The sequence below is a fragment of the Metopolophium dirhodum genome, chromosome 3 (assembly GCF_019925205.1).
Source record: "Metopolophium dirhodum isolate CAU chromosome 3, ASM1992520v1, whole genome shotgun sequence".
NCBI classification, from domain to species: domain Eukaryota; kingdom Metazoa; phylum Arthropoda; class Insecta; order Hemiptera; family Aphididae; genus Metopolophium; species Metopolophium dirhodum.
The window spans coordinates 27,821,010-27,842,304 of NC_083562.1; the positions used below are offsets into that span (position 1 = coordinate 27,821,010).

At 29.0% G+C, this 21,295-nt stretch overlaps 3 protein-coding genes and 1 long non-coding RNA gene across 4 annotated transcripts; 2 read left to right on the plus strand and 2 right to left on the minus strand.

Annotated features, from left to right (window-relative positions):
- Positions 1 to 3,310: 3,310 nt before the first annotated feature.
- Positions 3,311 to 5,197, plus strand: LOC132941070 (uncharacterized). The gene is made up of 3 exons (XR_009664130.1): positions 3,311 to 3,441; positions 3,524 to 3,630; positions 4,425 to 5,197. It is a non-coding gene; the product is annotated as an uncharacterized LOC132941070 (long non-coding RNA).
- Positions 5,198 to 7,614: 2,417 nt separating this feature from the next.
- LOC132941550 (ubiquitin thioesterase OTU1) lies at positions 7,615 to 9,376 on the plus strand. Its single transcript, XM_061009648.1, has 3 exons — positions 7,615 to 8,230; positions 8,609 to 8,928; positions 9,002 to 9,376. Exons 1-3 carry the CDS (start codon positions 7,837 to 7,839, stop codon positions 9,212 to 9,214), a joined length of 927 nt encoding a protein of 308 aa, XP_060865631.1. The 5' UTR covers positions 7,615 to 7,836; the 3' UTR covers positions 9,215 to 9,376.
- Positions 9,377 to 9,845: 469 nt separating this feature from the next.
- Positions 9,846 to 11,462, minus strand: LOC132941549 (histone-arginine methyltransferase METTL23). The gene is made up of 3 exons (XM_061009647.1): positions 10,739 to 11,462; positions 10,361 to 10,606; positions 9,846 to 10,295 (listed from the first exon to the last, which is right to left on the minus strand). Exons 1-3 carry the CDS (start codon positions 11,282 to 11,284, stop codon positions 9,942 to 9,944), a joined length of 1,146 nt encoding a protein of 381 aa, XP_060865630.1. The 5' UTR covers positions 11,285 to 11,462; the 3' UTR covers positions 9,846 to 9,941.
- A 7,865-nt stretch (positions 11,463 to 19,327) lies between these two features.
- On the minus strand, positions 19,328 to 20,643 carry LOC132941958 (zinc finger BED domain-containing protein 5-like). The gene has a single exon (XM_061010223.1). It carries the CDS (start codon positions 20,401 to 20,403, stop codon positions 19,510 to 19,512), a length of 894 nt encoding a protein of 297 aa, XP_060866206.1. The 5' UTR covers positions 20,404 to 20,643; the 3' UTR covers positions 19,328 to 19,509.
- Between the last annotated feature and the right edge of the window lie 652 nt (positions 20,644 to 21,295).

Here is a 21,295-nt window from a genome sequence, read left to right on the forward strand (position 1 = left end):
TTTACTACATTTTTCGTAATCTTAGTACTATACTTGATAAAATACAATTGAGAATAATTTATATTTCACTGGTTCAATGAATTATTACTTATGGTTTTGAGAGTTAGGGGTTTGCTTATGATGTTCACTTACATAACTAAAAGTAACTATAAATTAATTAATTTAATTTCTATTAAAGTTACTAAACTGTGCTAGTATTCTGATATTATGTGTATAATTTTGAAAAGCTATTTAAATAATGTTTATTATTACTTGTATCAAAACATAAAAATATTGTTAATACAAGATTTATAAAAATGTAAATATAAGTATCATTTAAAATATGCCTAGATGTTGTAAATCTTTTGGTCTCAAAAACTTGTTAAATAGGAAATACTGCTATTATTAAAGAAAGGACTTATATTGAATATATATATAATAAGAATTTGAAAAACATATTAAAAAATTTAAATCCTTCAATAAAAGTCCTATCTTTATGAAACCTTCAAGGTTCGAAGCAGAAGCGTGCCTAGACTAGTTCCCAGTTTTTAAAAGTGTATTAACTCAATTGTTAATGGGGTAAATGTTGTGATCGAAATTTGAATTTTCAAAACCAAAAAAAATGGCGGGAAATTTTGTTTTGCCAATTTCTCAAACTTAAATACGAGACGCAGCTTTTTTTAGAACAGAAATTTGATCTAGAGGTATCACTGCATTGAACCTCGGAGATTTCAAGACGATACGAACAATATTGAAGTTTTTAGGTTTTCTTGATATATTACGATTTTGAAAAAACCAAATCCTTCAATAAAATTCCTATCTTTATGAAACCTTCAAGGTTTGAAGCAGAAACAACCTTAGACCAGTTTCCAGTTTTTAAAAGGTTATTAACTCAATTATTAAGGGGGTAAATTACATGTTCAAAATTTGAATTATTCAAAAATGAAATTGGCGGGAAATTTTCTTTTGTAATTTTTCAAACTTAAGGTCGGTACGCGACTTTTTTGAGAATAGAAATTTGATCTCGAGGGTTGACTGCTTCGATCCTTGAAGGTTTCATAACGATAGCACTTATATTGAATGATTTAGGTTTTCAATAAAATACGAATTTGAAAAACCTATTTAAAAACCTAAATCCTTCAATAAAAGTCCTATCTTAATGAAACCTACGAGGATCGAAGCAGAAGCATGCGTAGTTCATTTGTCATCTGGTAAAAGTTTTTTTAACTCAAATATTAAGGGGGTAAGTTAAGGTTCAACATTTTCAATTGTTCAAAAAAAAAATTGGCTGGAAATTTTCTTTTGTCAATTATCCAGCCTTAGGGTCGATACGTGATTTTTTAAGAACAGATATTGGATCTAGAGGGGTCACTGCATTGAACCTCGAAGATTTCAAGACGATACGATCAATATTGTAGGTTTTAGGTTTTCTCAATATATTACGATTTTGAAAAAACTAAATCCTTCAAAAAAAGTACGATCTTTTTGAAACTTTCGAGGATCGAAGCAGAAACGTCTCTAGACCAGTTACCAGTTTTTAAAAGTTTATTAACTCTACTATTAAGGGGGTAAATGTTGTGATCAAAATTTGAATTTTTTAAAAAAAAAATTAGCGGGAAATTTAGTTTTACCAATTTCTCAAACTTAAATACGAGACTTGGCTTTTTCGAGAACAGAAATTTGATCTAGAGATGTCACTGCATTGTACCTCAAAGATTTCAAAACGATACGACCCATATTAAAGGAGCTAATTTTTTTGATGTACATCCAATTTTGTGTTGTTACTTGTTACCTCAAATATTATATTAGAGTTAATTGACCTATTATTTTATAGGTTTTAATATTTTATTCTTATATGCCTATCGATTTACATTAATAAATAATAAGCAACACGCCTACTAGAATAAATGTGAAAAAAAGTTCAAAACAATTATTACTTAAAACGTCATACATACGTATACCATAAGGAAACGTCTGGTTATACGAATAATCACATATTGCGTTTTTCAACTTTTTGCTTCTCCGATTACGGGCGAAATAATGGTCGCACGTACTTCAACCATAGAGCCTTTTTAAATCCTCGTACACCAAAAGACAGGAATCTCGAGTTTCGTACTGATCAAACGAAAACCTAAAATCCAAAATACACGTAACTACGTAATTTTTTAAGTACAAAAAACACTTGAAAAATCATAACTCCCGAACCAAAAGTGGGATAACCTCGATCTTGGTATCCATCGATACGGCGCAAAGTCTTCTATAACGTCCGACTACGAAAAAAGGCTCACCGCTCCCGAAATCTAAGTGTCCGTACCGGAAACCCCGAAAAACGCAAATTTTAAATTTCCGAAGCCCCAAAAGACGGAGAAAAACGGCTCCTATGGTCTCGACACCTGAAACCGAATTTGATCACCGACCTCCAAACTATACAAATATCGAGTTTCAGAAACGTCGTACAAAAACTAAATCTTTTCCAAAATACAACTAGGGGGGGGGGACTCCGGGATTACGTTTTAGAAGGGCCTAAACCGAAACGTTTGGGAACTTAAAAGTATAATATTAGCTTATGAAAACGTCATCAGCTACAACTTATAGATTTATTGAACTTTAAAAACTATTACATATTTATACGTTAGTTCGCATTTGGTAATTACGCCGGTAACATACAACTTTCTATGTCAGTAGTTTTCCTAGAAGTAGTTACCTATTCATATAATCACATCGATAATAAATCTATTTAGTGTTAAACATGAACAATTGTTTATATAATTGATGAACTCAATCATCAAAGTTTATGACGTATTATACGTCTCGAAAATGATTATAACTAAATGTATTTTGTCATAAATTATAATACTTTAATATGACATGTCCTGAAATTTACTAACGCTGGACAATAGGTATAAACGTATTGAGAATTAGTAAATGACAGATATATAATATAATATTAGCTATTAGGTATGTACTCTATTCAGAACTATTGTGGTCGTCTGTTTGTGGATGAGATTAATCCCACATAGGAGAACGAGAAATGGTGAAATCTAAAGTTTGTCGATGGAGAATATTATGGAGATTCCATTTAAATGGTTGGTGTAACGAATTTTCCAGTTGTTAAATAGAGAGCTTACAAAAACCATAAAAAAAAACCAAAAAACCATACTAAATTTGCTTTATCAAATAATCATAGATTTTAAATTATGATAATGAATTATTAACATGTGTAACCATTGTTCAGGTTGTAGATGGTTACCACTTCAAATGTCAGCAAACAATAATTGAGGTTATGTTCAATTCAAATGTAAATAATAATTATTCGTTAACATTTTGTTAATTTTTATTTAATTTATTAATTATTTAATTTTTTTTACATTTTTTACCTTTTATACAATATGTTTATTATTCACTATCGTGTGCACTGTGCTGTTACAAATTACAAATTTAAACAGTTCACCTTAAATTTTCGTAAGTCGTACATACATTTTGGCTACTAATCTGCTTGCCTATTCTTTAAATTTTATGTTATACGACAGTGTATTATTTCTAGGTCAAATGTATCTACAAAGAATTAAAATCATTGCAAATCCAAGTTAAACTTAATATGCCATTTACAAGTTACAACAATCACATTCAAACCTTCATAACTCAAATCATGTATGTTCTGTATAGTATTAAAATTCCTATAATGTATTACTTATTGGTGGTGATACATCTGAAACAACTTAACAGATACATTAAAATGATAATTATTTATCTTACAAAGTTGCAGTCAGATGTGGATTTAATATCTGATATTTTGTAAATGTTTAGGGCCATTATCATAGCTGATGCTTAAAAATAGGTATTGCTTAAGCTGTACCTACTTATGACTTAAACGAGATTCATACGAGACTTTAGCCTAAGAAAAGAAATAGTGTTACTTAAACTAAGGATCGTCGAGACCTGCATCAAGCATTGCTTTTAGTTACTATAGCTGCTAACCTAACCTGTTTTTTTATATCACAACTTTTTTAGTTTTTAAATTACCAACATTTACTTAAGCAATACTTATTCTTAAGCATTGACTATGGTCCTTAATGTTAAATTTTATAGTAATGGTTAATGATGATGGAGTTACTAATTATTCATAATATTAAAAAGTTTACATGTTTACCTATATTGTTATTTTTTATTTTTCTCCATAAGGCATAGATAATAATAAATAATACAAGTATACACTATAGGTTCACAACTATAACACAATACAAGTATACACTATAGGTTCACAACTATAACACAAGGATGTTTGCTATATTATATATTGGGATACACTATGTGTTGGGACTATGAATAATGTTGATTGGTTACTATTTTACCTTCATTGATTTTTTATATGATATTGAGCCATTAAATGAATACTATTTTCAAAATAATTTAATTAATATAGTTGTTTTTTTTTCCAATTTTAGTAAGCAAGATACAGTAACTGGTGTATGCATGTACCCAAGCCATGTAGGAGATTATTCTGTTTGGAAAAACTTCTTCTGAAAAAACTGTTTCCACTAACAGTTCCACATGGCGGTTTACGAGTAATGACCAAAATAGGCATCTAGCTTCAACTTCTGTGTTCACCCTTGAAAGAACGTCATTAAGCTATACCACATAGAGTTGTAAATACCGTTTCCGGATATATGCCGGTGTATTTATTTATATATAATAATATTATGTTATTCTGTAATCCGTGACCTGTGCCACTGTGGTTAAGGCACAACTAAATAAATTGGGTGCCATGAGTAGAGATTTAAATTCTGCCTTATTAATATTAACACCTTAATAATAATTAATGACATTAAAACGTTGCACCTACCTATACTCAAGGACAAGGCCCTAATATTATATATTATATATATAAAAAATGAAAAATAGATTATAATAGTGTAATAACGTAGAATAAGATAACATATAAATAAATATATAAATACGGCTCCTGCCGATAGTTATATTAAAATAGTAAAAAGTTAGAATTGTAAAAATTACGCTATTACCTTCCTCCAGATGTTCAGAGGGCTCTCGAGATCGTGTATTCGAGAATTATATCAAATACACCGTACAATATGATTTTATGGAAAAAAGCACATAGAACGTATTGACTGCAATCAACATAAAATATTATATCATATGTCTTACCTGATTCGCAGTTGTTCGTAGACAATATTGTAAGAGTTTTAGGTTTTAGATAAAATAAAGTACTACTTCAGATACACAAATTGAATTAACGAACGCACTGATTATTGCTTGCATAAGAAGTCCAGTTGTCGCTCGTTGAAATCGGTTTCTTTGGTACTTGAGAGGTTGTTACTTCGGTGGTTGGTGCTCATGCACTGGTTTAAGGGACGGACGCGAGGATGCTGACCAGAGAGTGGAGGGTGGCTTTGTTACTAACTTATTGTGGGCCTGGGAACTAGATTATTCTTTGGCGTCAGCATAAAATAAGGTCACACACATCCTACGTAATATTGTTATGAGTGCGTGTCGAATTATTAGTTGTCGTTGTCAATGGTTTTATTTGATGCGACCGATTTCTACAAGCGACAGTCTGGCTGTTGTTTATTAATCTGTAAAATTTTAGTTTATTATAATGGTGTGTGAGCATATCATTACAATAAAATATATGTAGATTCTAGATGTCTCGTTCACAAAAATCCACGCTATTTCTGACACTTGATATACAAAAAATTCCTATATTATAAAACTAAATTACAAATTACAAAATCTAATAAATAGATATTACAAATAAAATATTGAAAAAACAAACAAACAATTTTGTATTTTTTGAAGTTAATATTTTTACTGTAATTGAATTCTTCTTTAGGGGATTGAAATTTTTCTTATTAAAAGATACAATAAAATAGAATAAGAAACGGTTAAAATGTAATTTAAGAAACAAATTTTCATTTTCAATGTACTAAAATAAAATTTCCCTGGTTGGTTGATTGAATTTATGTTTAAATATTTACCCGACTAAAAGATTAAATATCATATCACATCAGTACATCACTGTCCAGCCAGTTTCAAACCATATTACTCTATTGATAAATACCTGACCTTTGATTACTAAACATGGTTTGTTAGTTTAAAATAAATAAAAAATTTAACTAAATAGATACTTGGTGTGTAGATAATTGGGACTAATATTAATTATTATTTCTTTTTACTTAACTCCATATAAGATGTAGATGATTTTTATTTACTGTGTTTTTAATGTGTCAACAAACTAATTTTATATTATTTAAGTCAAATTTGATGTATAAAAACCAAAAAATAGAAATGGTGACTTCTTGTATACTATTTATTATTTAGATTCTTATAATAAATTATTTTGTATTCATTTAATTAATTTTGTATAATTATGAAAAGAACAAACTCGCATTAGACTAATGATTCAATTAAATAAACTCGTCAGTGGTGGTCACGAATAAATAAATTATGATTCTTATGATCAAATGATTCACTGTACTGTCTGAACCAGTTCATTTATTTGAAAAAAACGAATCAGTTAATTAAAGACAACTTGTCACATCTCTACAGTACTCAACAGTGTATTCTTCACTTCATACTTCTTAAGTTATATTTGTCTATTTAATGTATATTTGAATGTATTTTTTTTTTGTTTCTATTTATTGATAAACTTAGACGAATATTATATTTATATTTTAAATTTTAGCTATATAATTTTTTTTAGTACATATATAAAATCTTAGTTTTATAATTTACACATTACTTATGTTTGTATCTTATGTAACTATGTACCTTATACATAAAATATATATAGAATTTAGACAAGTAAATGCAATTTTTAAGTCTTATACTGTTTATATGTTATGATGAATTTACAATTGATACTAATATGTATGCATGGGCGCAAATAGCATTTGGGGTGGCTAACGCCTTACTTTGATAATATTGAATAAGCTTAAAACAAAATTTAGGAAATGTTTGAGGAGCTTATGTATGTATGGACATATGTAAGTTTTTGAAACTGCATTTAAAACAAATAACTGTTGTGGAACATAAAATTAATAGCAATACACCAATATTCTTCAACATATGTCGCATCGTATTGTTATTGGAAATGTAAGTCACTCAATCATGTAATATTTTATCAAAAGTTAATCAAGAATAATCAAAATTATTATGAATTCTGTGTTACAAAGATTCACTAGATGTGTCATGAACAAACTATTTTAAGTTTTTGAGCATTCAAGGTTTTAATGTGTAACTTTGGTGGGTAATGGGTAGCTCCAATATTTGTTTTTTTTAAATTCGGATATTGATAACCTGTAGTTATAATTGATAAGTGGTAGTTAGGTTTTTAGCTATTTTAAATTAAGATTTTTGTATTTTTATGTGGGAAACGCTGGTTAGGTAAAACAAAATATTTTTATGCGGGAAATTTATGTTTCTAAGGTTGGCATAACCGATCTCCCGAAATTTGATTTTGATGATATCTCGCTGTTATCAAAATCGGGAAAACTGTCCTAGCCCCTAATCGATACTCGATAGTTATGATAACATTTTCAAAATTGATATTTTATTTTGGTCACACTGTACTTTTATCATATTTGCCAAACGTTTTTCAACTTTCATTTGTTAAATATCATTGAATTGAGATTTTTAATTTTCTCCTCTAATCTGTATTCTGTGTAGACTCTAGTTCTAACTTCTAATATTCTCTATCAAAATTTTCATAATAATTCGTATTTCATATTCTACAATATACACAGTAATTTTTTGTAATATTGCATTTATAGGTATTAATGTTTTGTAATTTTTTGTAGTCATATTTATCAAATTATGTTCTACAACAAACGTAGTTGACCAATGTCAGACGTAGTGTTACGGCTAAAATGCCGTTCGGGAACGTTTCCAATGACAATTCCTTTAAATTGTCCAATATCTAGTTTGAAAGAGCAGGTGTCAGTACTGACTGAAATACCGGTAGCTAGCATTAAACTGTTGTTTGGCTTTCCACCTAAGTCCATACACAAAATAGAAGGTACGATTCAAGATGCTGGTCTTAAGTCAGGTGATACAATTATAGCTGAGGTCGACTCAAGTAGTGCTAGTGTCCAACAGCTCAAAGTACAAACTGAAAGTAATACTCTAAAGCATGTCACAGATCAAGAAGTAGGAGATGAAGTGCCATTGATTTTGCGTAAAGTTGTACCAGCTGATAATTCTTGTTTGTTCACCAGTATGGGATTTGTGTTGGGAGGTAATATTAATTAAATTTTTTATATATATGTATTTTATTGGAAAAATTGTCATGTTAATTGAGTAAATGTATGAAATAATAGTTATTTCACACTTGTCAACAATTGTATGTATTCTTTTTAAATAATATTTGTTATTTACCTATATAGGTATTAAAAATAATTTTAAATTTCTGAATTTTTAATAAAGTTTGCAACTAACAAAGAATAAAAACAAAGTGAATACTATTTGTACATAAGTCATTTTATTATTTTCGTTTAATTACATAATGGAAAAAAATTGTCATAAGCTGTAGATATTTTTAAATTTGGCCAAAATGTTCAATGATTATAAAATACTTAACGTGTAATGCATAATATTGTTTGTTGATGATTTTCAGGTAAAATTGATTTGAGTAGTGGCAACTATATGCGTGAGATAATAGCTAATGCAGTAAAAGATAATCAAACGGATTTTAGTGAAGCAGTACTTGGAAAACCTAATGAAGATTATTGCGAATGGATACGGAATCCAAATTCATGGGGTGGTGCTATTGAGGTGTCTATATTGTCTAACTTCTATGGTATAGAAATTGCCGTTATTGATACTCAAAGTGGTTCTATTAGTAAATTTGGTGAAGATAAAAACTATCCTCACAGAGTATTTCTTATTTATGATGGTATTCATTATGACCCTCTTTATTTGGAATCACCATTTACTGTGAGTATTTTTTTTTTAAATAAATATTTTATAATATTCAAATTTATTTAATTATATTTGTATATAATTGCAGCCTGGAGAGATACAAACATTATTCCCAACAAATGATGATCGCATGCTAGACGCTGCTCAGATGTTAGCTAATGAAGCTAAGTCTAGTAGACAGTATACAGATGTAAATCGATTTACACTCAAGTGCCTTGATTGTGGTTGTATTATGATTGGACAAACACAAGCACAGGAACATGCCAAATTAACTGCTCATAACAATTTTAATGAATACTAATAAATCCATAACTTAACATGCAATACTTAATAGAGTTCAGTTGTTTTTGTCTTTAATTAAACTTTAGTTTATACATAATTATTTATTATATTTTGGTTTGGTAATATTATTTTCCAGTACTAAAATAATCCAATGTATAATAAATTATATTATGCAATAAAATGCATTGTGTCTTATATATTTTCTGCGGTAGTATAAACTACTTTACCCCAAAACATAGCTTGGTAAGAGGAGGGCAAAGCACTCAGAATGTTTGAAGCCCACTTAGATTTTTTAGGTAAATGAGTCAAAACAATATTGTTAATTTCTTTTTCCTATATAACTTTGAAAATATTATGACTAATTTAAACTGACTAAAAATATTTAATAGTGATATCAATTTGTGAAGAGGGAGGACTGTCCTCATTTTGCAATAAGAAAATTCAATCAGACCTTTCTAAATTATGCCTCTGTGGCTTATCTGACAAAAAATTATTGAGAATTTTTTAAAGAATCATCTTAAATACATAGGTATGAAAACATTTATGCAATTATTAAAATCAACATTAACAATCAGTACAAAATATTTTTTAAAAATAAAATATTAATTTTAATAGGTAACTTGATCTGATTTTAAAAAAAAAATTGTCAATTAAAGATTACTGTTATGTTGTATTTATATAAATAAATATTTTGTATTCTGGACGGAATAAATTGAATCACTGGATAACATAACATAATATTAAGTTTAATTTTTTTTAAATACTTTTCTGGTAATTTCTATTAAATGTATATCATTCCCTTTCATAAGTTCATAAATATCTAGCTCATTGTTTTGACCCAAGTCTTCAAGTGGTTTGTGTGTACATTTAAGTTTCCATTTTGCTGCAAGTTCGTCAATTCCGTATTCTGGGTCTCTTTCATGATACGTTGTCATAAACTTGGCCAACGGATTACGTTCTAATAAAAATGATATAGTTGCAATCAGATCCTCAAACATAGTTGGTTCGTAAAAACAATCTGAACCAATAATCAAATCAAATGGTCCAATATTTAAAGTTTCACGAAAAAAGTAGCCCCACTGCAATCCAAGTACTCTTATCTATATACAAAATAATTAATTTTATAAAAAAAATAATTAATAAAATAGATGGTTAAAACATTTACTTGTTCGGGATACAAGCTATTCATGTAGCAACATTTCTGAACATGTTTAATAGTTCCGGGTATAGTAGGATCATCAGTTAACGTAACAATAGCTCCACATTTAGCAGCTACTATACCAGGCAAAGAAGTTCCAGAACCAACTTCTAATATCTTTTTTCCAGGCAGTTCAAGTCTATGTTCCCATATAATCCATGCGAGTACAGGTGATGCAGGCCATACATAATAATGGTAATCTCCTTCTAGAGCCTTTAATATAAATGTAATTTATGTAAGATAATTATTTTTTTTATATTAATGAAATTAGTGTTTAGATTACATAATTTCTAGAATAGGTTTAGTTGGATGTTGTTTGAACAAAATCAAAAATTATTAAGATACCTGAGGGATGGAGATGAGCAAAGAGTCATACTCATTTACTTGACTGGAGCTAGTAGATGCATTTGAACTGTTTATTCTTTTAGTACAAAATGTGAAATTTTTAATACTGTACTGGAGACCTTTATCTCCTTCCATCCAATTTTCTGAAATGGTTGAACTATATCCAAGAGCAAACAATGGCTCCGACGTAGTTTTAAACTGCTGCGGTGGGGGTTTAATAGGATTAATGGTCCAGTCTAAACAGTTTGGTGGTACTTGTTCAGCGGGTGGCAGTCTTAAGCTAGAAGTTGGTGGGTAAATATATGACGATGGCTGTGTAGAATTTCCCGCTATTGGCATATACGAAGGAAAACTTTGACTGTTTGCCCAGGGTGATAGAGGCACTGGATATGTAAGTTGTGCAGCAGACGTGGATGGTTGTGCTGCATCCAATTGGTAGTGGTAAGGAGGGAATTGGAGTTTTTCATCAGTATTTGTTCGTGGATGGTTTTCATCTTTTGATGTGGATGGTCCAGGCTGACAATATTGAGGTAAATCTGAATTCATAACGACCGCAGTATACTTAAGTTCAAAACATTTTGAAAATTATAAATAACATTATAAAAATATTTGAATTATTAATTTTGGTAGTTGAAATGGTTGAACAACTAGTAACCGCCGCCGACATAGATAAGTATATATTATGACCGCCGGGCGCCGACTAGATATTATTATGATTTATGTTAAAAAAAATGTTCTTAACAATTTTTACTTCTTATCAGGGCTTATCAATAAGATAAGCCAGTTTTTAAGATCTATAAAGACGAGGTCAGCCAGGTATCATGATATTTTCTGATTGGCAGTTTTGCGTGTGACGTATACGCTAGACCTAGACCACTAGACAAAATAATAATATATAAAAATGTGATTTTATACTTTATAGGAATATCCGAATATATTTATATATATTCCTATTATATTTACTATTATATTTCTTAGGATATAGTTATTAATTAATAACTAACTTCTTAAGACTTAATGGTTTGAAATTTAATATCAAAATATATAATACCTATAGAATATAATATATCAGAAATATTAAACTAAACATTATTATAACATTTATTAAAAAGAAAACTAGCATTAATTTGGTTTTATAATAATACTACAGTTGAATGCTGAAAGGCTTTGCCCGGAAAAAAAATAGTGATCGTTCGACTCATTTGGGTGTGACACACTGTGGAAGCAAGTGTCTTTTTAAGTGTAAATTAATTTAGTGAAATTATACTATATATTACTAATATAGAATGCATAAAGGGACACACACAAACATTCATTTATATAAAGGTATGTATATAGATTGTTCTATTTCTAAAAATCAATGATTTTCTATACCAAATGTTCAATGATTGTTAGAAAAAACTAATCGGGAGCGGTGATAAAAACTTTTCTACATTTCAAAAAATTGCAATTTGAAAATTTGAAATGCCCCCCCCCCCCTCTAACGAAAATTCCTGAGCACGCCTCTGGTCGTACTCATGAAATTAAGTTGGAAACACCTAAAACGGCTAAGACACGACTAAATGATAGGTAATATTATATTAACATATAAAAAGCCAAAAAGGTTAGCTCATATATTATTAAAAAATTCGTAGACTATATATAAATAAGAAAAATGTAGTAAAATGGCTCGGTCATCGATCCACGATGGATCTACGATATAATATATCTATGGTTCTGTCTTTCTTAAGATGATGTGATAAAATTATCTCAACAATTTCAATTCTGCATTTCATGCTTCAAGTTTAAAATGGATCAACAAAGAGGTATTTGTGTTAGACAAAAATTATTATTTATGAGTGTTACCTATATATTAGATTATCATATTATAATTATTTTATTCAATATTTCAATGTTGTCTTCGCGTCGGCTGGTGATGTTTATGCCAGGTACACATCCCAGATAGCACCAATGCAGTGTAAATAAAGTGGATGTCGCTCTGCTGTACAGTAGGTTACAACTTTACAAGTGCAGGGTCATTGTAAACTGTAAAGGATTGTGTTAAATTTAAATTCAATGATATAATATCATTGTATAAGAAAAACGATTCTGAGCGAAGACGGTCAGTCAGCCTATGATATATTACTAAATATATCTGATGATATTATTGTGAATAAAGAAATTTATATTTAACATATTTACACGAATATTATTTTAAATTTTTAATCCTTAGTTATAAAAGTTGACCATTTTATACATTTTTAACAACTGAATAAATTGTAAATTTTCAATTTGATATATTTTGTCAAAACTTGAACTTTAAATGATTATAAAAAAAAACAACCCAATATATTTTTAACATTTTTTATCTGCTATTGCAACAATATATCAGGAGCCATGTATTAATGTTTCACGCTTTTTGACTCTATATGACTCAAACTTTGTTTAATTCGTTATTTAATATTCGGTGTATGGTGTTCAACATTTATCTTAACTTTTCTGTTGCCTGGAATAAAAATTCTGATTCGCAGCAGTATATTATCAGGTAGGCAATCTACCTGTGGGCTGTGGTAGATTGTGGACCCCGTGCTATTTGCAATTTTTTTTTACAAAATGTCAACATTCACCAGTTCTACATCTAAGAAGAAATTGACATTCACCAGAAATTTCGGTGAATGTCAACATTCACCAAATGTCGACATTCACCTTATAATATATATATAAATGAGTGTTTGTGTGTAGATTAGACCTTTGGAAAGAAGATAGGCTAGTTTAAAAATGGTTAAATTTGATTTTTTTTTCATCTGATTTTAATACGGTTAGGTTAGGATTTTGTATTAATTGATTATTGTAATCCACTATAGGTGAAATACGACAAACTTGGTATAATTTAGATACTTTAGAGTTAAATCATGCACTTACTTACAAACAGCACGACGGGATCCGCGCAGTGTCGGCCTGGCCCAGGCGGCTAGGAGGCTATCGCTTCCGAGGCCCCGAACCGTATTTTTCAAAAAATAAATGAAATTATTTATCAAAATTTACCTACTATATATTATATAGCCCAATGGTATGCGTTTGGATTCATTAAATAATTTTATAATAATAATATAATATAAATTTTATTATTTTAATGATACTAAAATCATAATATCTTAGTCCGTGATAATAATAATATAATTATATTATAATTTTGGAATCTATGATTATGTTTAAATACGTACTGTGATGTTTAATCGATATTATACTACTATATATTATATATATATATCGATCCATATTATGTGATAAATATCCATAAAACGTTTTTAAATTATTTTTTTGAGATTTGGTATTTTTGAGAGGCACTTTGAATAATTTGCCTCCTGGGCCCTTTAGATCTCAGGCCGATACTGGGTCCGCGATCTACCGCAGGTAGATTGTCTACCTGATAATATACTGCTGCGAATCAGATTTTTATTCCAGGAAACAGAAAAGTTAAGATAAATTTTAAACACCATACCACCGAATATTAAATAAAGAATCGAACAAAGTTTGATTCATATAGAGTTGATGCATTTAACGGGCAATGAAGTGCACGGGATCAGCTAATTTAATATAATAATATTATATGTAGATTATTTTGTTTAATATCTAATTAGTCTTATAAACACATTTTCGTTTATTCTGTGCTCGCAATTGGTCCATGTAGGAAAAAAAAGTTAACAAGGTGGATTGTTCATCTCGGTGTCATTTATCCCAGGGCTTAAAGCTAGTTATGTATGTATAAAATCGTGCATAGTGACTACTAAAACGATTAATATTTACTTAAATCATCATCTAATAATTAATATAAGAAGTAATGGAATATTCCTACCTAAACAATTGTTATAAGTTTTTTTTATTTTATTCTTGCAGTTTATTTGCTCCGGCGATCCCCAGATAAAGTGGAGTTAAAACATAGAGGGAGTAATAATCGCCGGCTAGCTTAGGTAATAAATACTCCCGGCGATTATTACTCCCCCAGTAAAAATCACCGGTCACACCGGGTGATTCATTTAACCTAGGACACTCCACACTCATTATTCAAAATATAATTATTAATGTTTCTGAAACTATTTTTTTATATGGTTTCAAGTTGTTACAAAACAAAACGTTAGAGGTTAGGTAGTCGTTATAGTGGTAACTCTCCTTCGACTGTATGAATAATTAAATAATAATAATATTATTAGACAGTATATTATTATATTAAAAAAACGTTTGCCTTTCTGTTTGTAGACTTTGTATGTGCTTATTGCGCAAAAGTGTATAGAAAAAAAAACTCCTTAATTAAACACGTACAAGCACATAATGAAAGGTACATGTTGACATATGTCGCTGCCGGACCCGGACGCCCTATATCACTGGTGGACCAAAAAAAATATAATGTATTTGTATGTATAATTCTTTTTTTGTATATAATTTATAATATTATATAATAAAATATAAAACATTGTAATTTATAAAGTAAGTAATAAAAGTAATAAAGTTATACACTATTGCATAGTGTGTCACTTATAGCATAAATAAGTTTTATGGTGTTTCTATATCTTTGAAAATAAAGTTACAACGTTACTGCATGGATGTCCAGCGATCACGAACTAAGATAATTTTGGTTACAAAATTGTTGCCGTGACAAATGGCTGTCTACAAATTCATCTGGATTGTGTGAAGTAAGTGCCTATTAGATTAAACCGGAGGACGCTTAATCATAATTTATTAATACAATATAGTCTTGTTAATATGTCTTGTAGTTTTCTTCAGAACATAGTCATTAGATAATAGGTTTCAAAATACAAAAAAGTTGCTGAATATTTGGTTTTCAGTTTTTGTTTGTACAGCTTCACGGTATCAGCTATAGTTATCTGTCACATTCAGTGAGTACCTATAGGTATGTACCCATATTGTGTTTTACAGGAAGGAGATCGCCGCATATTTGTCGCACAAAGGTGATAGGTTATAGTAATTAGTATTGGTTTTGTATCAGCTACAAGCCCGGATTAAGTCGGGCAGAGGGGGCCACGGATATCAAACAATAGTGGGCCCCTAGCGGATAGCACGTTTTTTTTTTTTATTACATTAGAATTATTTGAATAAAATGTATTAAAGTTTCCTATAAGCTAATATTGCTAAATATTACTATAATATATCGATAATGGATAATTATATTATTACTAGCTGATCCCGTGCACTTCGTTGCCCGTTAAATGTACAAACTCTATATGACTCAAACTTTGTTCAATTCGTTATTTAATATTCGGTGTATGGTGTTCAAAATTTATCTTAACTTTTCCATTGCCCAAAATAAAAATTCTGATTCGCAGCAGTATATTATCAGGTAGGAAATAAGGTAGATCGCGGAACCCCGTGTTGTTTGTACGTAAGTGGGAATTTTAAGCAGGAATTTAGTTGGTAAGGAAATGGGATTTATAGGAATACCCGAGTAGTGAGTATGGTGAATACCGTCGATTACGAATTTATGGCGAATGATGATAGAATCATATTATTACTAGATACAATAGATTTGACTATAAAACTGTTTTTAATAATAATAATAATAATTTATTTTAACTTCTTCATAATAATATTTACATTTAAAGTTAATACCTACTCTTTATAAGCAATCGCTAAGAGTAGGAAGTCTGTTACAACATTAATTAATTGACTATACACAATTTACAGTACATAATATTGATAAAAATGAAAACAAAAAAATATAATTTTTGATGTTAACTTTTTAATATAACCTAGAATAATGAACACATTCATACAATAATATTTATAATTTATTATGTATATTATGTTCATTGTTCAAACATTCACATTTTATAAAAAAGTATTTAAATAATGAAAATAATGTAATATAATATACCTATAAAGTAAAAAAAAACGTTATCTCTGAAATATAATATTTATTTGTGGGTCACCAATATTTTGATTATGTTTATAGGCCCCTAAAATTGTTTGGCCCCGGGCCCAAAATTATCTTAATCTTGGCTTGATCAGCTAGTACCTAACTATGTGTCAATATAATATTTATCATTCGACGTTGTAGAAAAAGTAATTATAGTGATCCAGTAAATCCATTATTTATTCCAACCATTCGGGCATCGGCATTCATTTGATTTATTTACTGCAGATCACCTAAGCGTGTCCAGAGTCGATTGAACCAGATTTAAATATCAAGGTTCTGTTTTTAATTATTTGAAGTGAACAATAGCGTAAATAAATTCCTGAGCTCTTCCTAACTAATTTAAAAATATGTTTTTAGCGTAGGTATTTTTAAAAGTTTTTATTTCTACATTGAATGATTATTAATTATCAATAATTGTCGTCAACGAGCCAGGAAAATCATTTTTAAAAATATTTCGCCAGTCAATAAAATAATTAACTTGATCATTTGAACATTTATCAAAACAATATTGTTTTTCTATCAAGTAAAACTGTTTAGTATAAGACAACATTTTAACATAAATTAGGTACTGAAAATTTGATTCCGGGAAAATTGGCCGTTCCGAAACACTTTGGGTACAGTCTGGGCCTCATCGCGACGTAATCTTATATGGATCTATACAATGATATATGTTTTTATAAATTATTATTATTTTTGTGTCTATATATACGTTTTGTAGTAGAAAAAATGCATTGATCTTGTACATTGAGGGTGGTTTATGGTAGTAAATTGAAACTAATTAGTACTTTTGGGAAGTAAAAAGTGGAAATTCTGAATACTTTTGAAAATAATCAGAAAAAAATGGGAAATTTTACGCAAAACTTGCAGTTTTTGACTAAATGGATATTGTTTATTTTATTGTACCATTGATTATATACATATTTGTATTAATAATCAATGATTGTACCGACTTAAATATAATAAATTGCCTCTGAGACTTGAAATTTTCACTGACTCTTCATATGAGCATTTAATAATAGACACGACATAATATTCAAAACATAACAACTCTTTTTGTGCTATTTATAAACATTTTATTATTTTTATTTATGTATATGATTAAAATATTAAATGTTGGTTTTTGAATACGTATTAAAAACTTTAAAATTTAATACAGAGTTCCTCATAAGTTTCTCTTACCAAATTAAAAATATATCTAAGATACAAATTAATATAGGTAGTCTAAATTTTTATTATTATAAGTGTTTAAGCTTTAAAGTTAAAATTTTTACAAAATTCAAAAATATTACGAAAATTAGCAAATTATTTAGCAATTAATAATTAAAAACATTTTAAATGTATATACATTGTATAATACAATGTATTTATATTTTATATACACTTAAATCTTGAAAATTTGATACAAGATTCCTCATTAGTTTATTTATTTTAAATTGAAATAAGCTTAACGCAATAACAGATTTTTATGAGTGATTGAAGTTTAAATGTTGATGATGTTGGATATATTCAAACATATAATAACGATTTATCCTCAGTCAATTTTTGTTAAAGACCGTAGAAACTTGAAATATTCAATGATTACTTAATAATTTTTATTTTCTATATTCAATGACATCTTCAAATATTTGGACAAATTTTAATAGCTATAAGGCCTGAAAATTGAATACTAGATTTCTGATAGGTAATTTATACGAAAACTTAAAATCTACAAAGAATTTGATGAAATTAAATATTCAAACGGAGAATGACGGTTTTATAGTTATTTTGTTGTAAATAAAAAATAATATTCGTGGAACCTCAAAATGTTACGTATATTATATTATATTATATTTTACTTTACACAATGACTTTTTTAAAATATTTAGATTAATTCGATCATCATGGTTCCAAGATTTACTTATGAGTAACTTTGTATTAAATTTTGATGCCTTAGCTATAAAAACTGATCATTTTATACATTTTTAACTAAAATTTTAATTTGTATATGTTCCTGATTTTTATGAGTTTTGTCAAAATTTGAACATTAAATAATTAGAAAAAATTATGCCTTTGTATCTTTAATATTTTGAAGTTGATATAATAACAACTTATGAGTTATGAGGAACATTTTCAGTGTTACATTTTCAAGTTTTTTGACAATGCAAACATTTTTTATTGATATCTATAGAAAAAATAGTTTATATAGGGAAAAAACCAAATAAATTTGAAAATTTGAAATGTATTATAAAATAGGCAAACATTTGGAGCTAATCAGTGCCCACAGTTATTCGTTTTTGAATTACAACAAAATATCAAAAATCGATTGAGAAGAAATAGCTAATCTACGGATTACCCGCAATGTCAAAAATTTTGAACTTTAAATTCTCATCATTTGTTCAATTAATGCGACTTTCCGGTAAAATTTCTTTATTTTGTTATAAGTGGAAAATCTTACGAGGAATCTTGTATTATACTTTCAAATCTTAGATTTAAAAAGAAAGTTTTAAAAAAATTACTAGCTTCAATATAATTTGCAAAATTTCGAGATTTTTGAGATTTTGATGAATTTTGTAAAATGTCTTACTTTAAACCAGCGGTTCCCAAACTGTTTTTTCCGCGGTGCCCTTTTAGAGGCACCAAGTTAGCCACGGTGCCCTGCTGTATATAACATGAAAGATAGAACAAAAAAAGTACTCATTGAGAACCAATTTTATTAATTTTATTAAACCTAATACAATCTAAGCATTCTAAGCTACACAACTAATTTAATTATAAATTAATGCATTTTTAAAAAGATAAATAAATAAAAATTATTGTTATTATGATTATAATTATTACATAAAAATATAACAAATGAAAAATATTTACAATTTAATTTTAATTAATGTGATGTATGTGGCTGCTTATTTTGGCACAGTTTTGCAATGTCAGGTTTTATTTTTGATAATTGGAGTCGGAGGTCAGGTTCAACATTGAGGCGATTGCGGTATTTGGTTTTAGTTGCAGCGTATGACGAAAATCCTGACTCGCATAAGTAAGTAGTGGCAAAGGGTAAAAATAGTGTTTTCGCTTTCTCGCTTAAACCTTCATAACTTCTGTCTTTCAAACTTAACCAAAATTCGGCATACGCATTGCTGTTGAAGGAAGATTTTAATATTAAGTCAGAAGTTAAATCGATCAACCTTTCGTAATCACTTGAAGATAAGCTTGAAGGTTTCATACAAACTGAGAATGGATTCAGTACCCATTCATGGTCTTTCAACAATACTTCCCGATCTGCAGGAAAATATTGCTCAAAAGAATTTTTTAGCTGTTTGAGGTGCTCAATAATCTCGTTGACAATATTAGTAGAAGCCTGCTCATCATTTTCTTCCAAAAAGGCTTGCATTATTGGAAAACATTCAAATTTGCCTTTAGTAGTACACTGTGCCCAATAATCAATTTTCCTTTTGAATGCACTTACTTTGTGGCTGGCATCAAAAATTGTCATAGTCCTTCCTTGTAAGGAAAGGCTGAGCTCGTTCATTTTGCTAAAAATATCAGCCAAGTATGAAAATTGACAGAGCCGTGTTACATCATTCATGATTTTACCCAATGTAACGTTGTGGTCCATTAAAAATGAAAGAACTTCAGTTCGTAATTCCATTAACGGCGTAAGAGCCTTGCCAAATTTTTCGTCAAGCATACAAGTTGCTATATCAATAAGACATGGTTTTATAAGCGTTTCAGCAATAGTATGAGCTTCACCTTTTTGAGCAATTCGGTAGTTCACCATGTAGGAAGCTCTCAGTGCATTTTCGTTGTCAGTTTGAAATAACAGACTAATAAGTAATAGTTAATTGAATACATCGTCTGACATGATTAGAATATAATAAAGGTACAATCAGTCAACAATCAACAATTATTTGTAATAATTTATTACCCATAAAATCATATCTAGTAATAATATTATACTGATAAATATCAAACCCAGTAATTGGGCATATGGTTTTTATATACATTTTAAACTTATGAAACGTAGACCGCGGCGCCCCCAGAAAGTGCTCGCGGTGCCCCTAGGGCACCGCGGTGCACAGTTTGGGAACCGCTGCTTTAAACGCTTTATTTTTACATATTGTTACTATGTATTTTCGATATTTTTTAATTAGTGTATATGAACGACTTATGAGGAACTTTGTATTAAATTTCAAACTTTTTGGCACAGCGAAAACATTTTTATTAAGTAGATATATAGAATGAAGTAATAAGTCATAAGTGTATTTATTTCCGGTACTATCATTCGAATTTGTAGTATTTTCGTACACTGAAATTTACTCGGTCCGTCGCTATTGGTTTTTTTAAAGATCTATAATAGTAGGTAGAACCATTTATAAATTTAATAAGTACGTTAATGCTTTCGCCGCCGCAAGGAATATACAGACAACAACGATCATTAAACCGGCAACGTCAAAAAATCAGGGATATATTTCTTTGATTGGACACTATTGGTCAAACCGTTGACAGATTTTGCTATGCAACTATTTGGAGGAGGGAAAAAAAGTAAAGTGTTGATGCAGATTTCAAATAAATTATTTTTTGGGGACTAAAATAAATTTTTCTTTGGTAGGTTCAACAAATATTTATTTTTACCCTATAGGTCATTCGGTATTTTGTGCTAAATCATACGT

Coding starts and splice junctions, on each gene's coding strand:
- LOC132941550 (XM_061009648.1), top strand. CDS start 7,837: ATGTCAGACGTAGTGTTACGGCTAAAATGCCGTTCGGGAACGTTTCCA. Junction 8,231..8,608: donor TATGGGATTTGTGTTGGGAG/GTAATATTAATT, acceptor GATGATTTTCAG/GTAAAATTGATTTGAGTAGT. Junction 8,929..9,001: donor ATTTGGAATCACCATTTACT/GTGAGTATTTTT, acceptor ATATAATTGCAG/CCTGGAGAGATACAAACATT.
- LOC132941549 (XM_061009647.1), bottom strand. CDS start 11,284: ATGAATTCAGATTTACCTCAATATTGTCAGCCTGGACCATCCACATCA. Junction 10,607..10,738: donor TGCTCATCTCCATCCCTCAG/GTATCTTAATAA, acceptor TTTATATTAAAG/GCTCTAGAAGGAGATTACCA. Junction 10,296..10,360: donor ATAGCTTGTATCCCGAACAA/GTAAATGTTTTA, acceptor TTTTGTATATAG/ATAAGAGTACTTGGATTGCA.
- LOC132941958 (XM_061010223.1), bottom strand. CDS start 20,403: ATGGTGAACTACCGAATTGCTCAAAAAGGTGAAGCTCATACTATTGCT.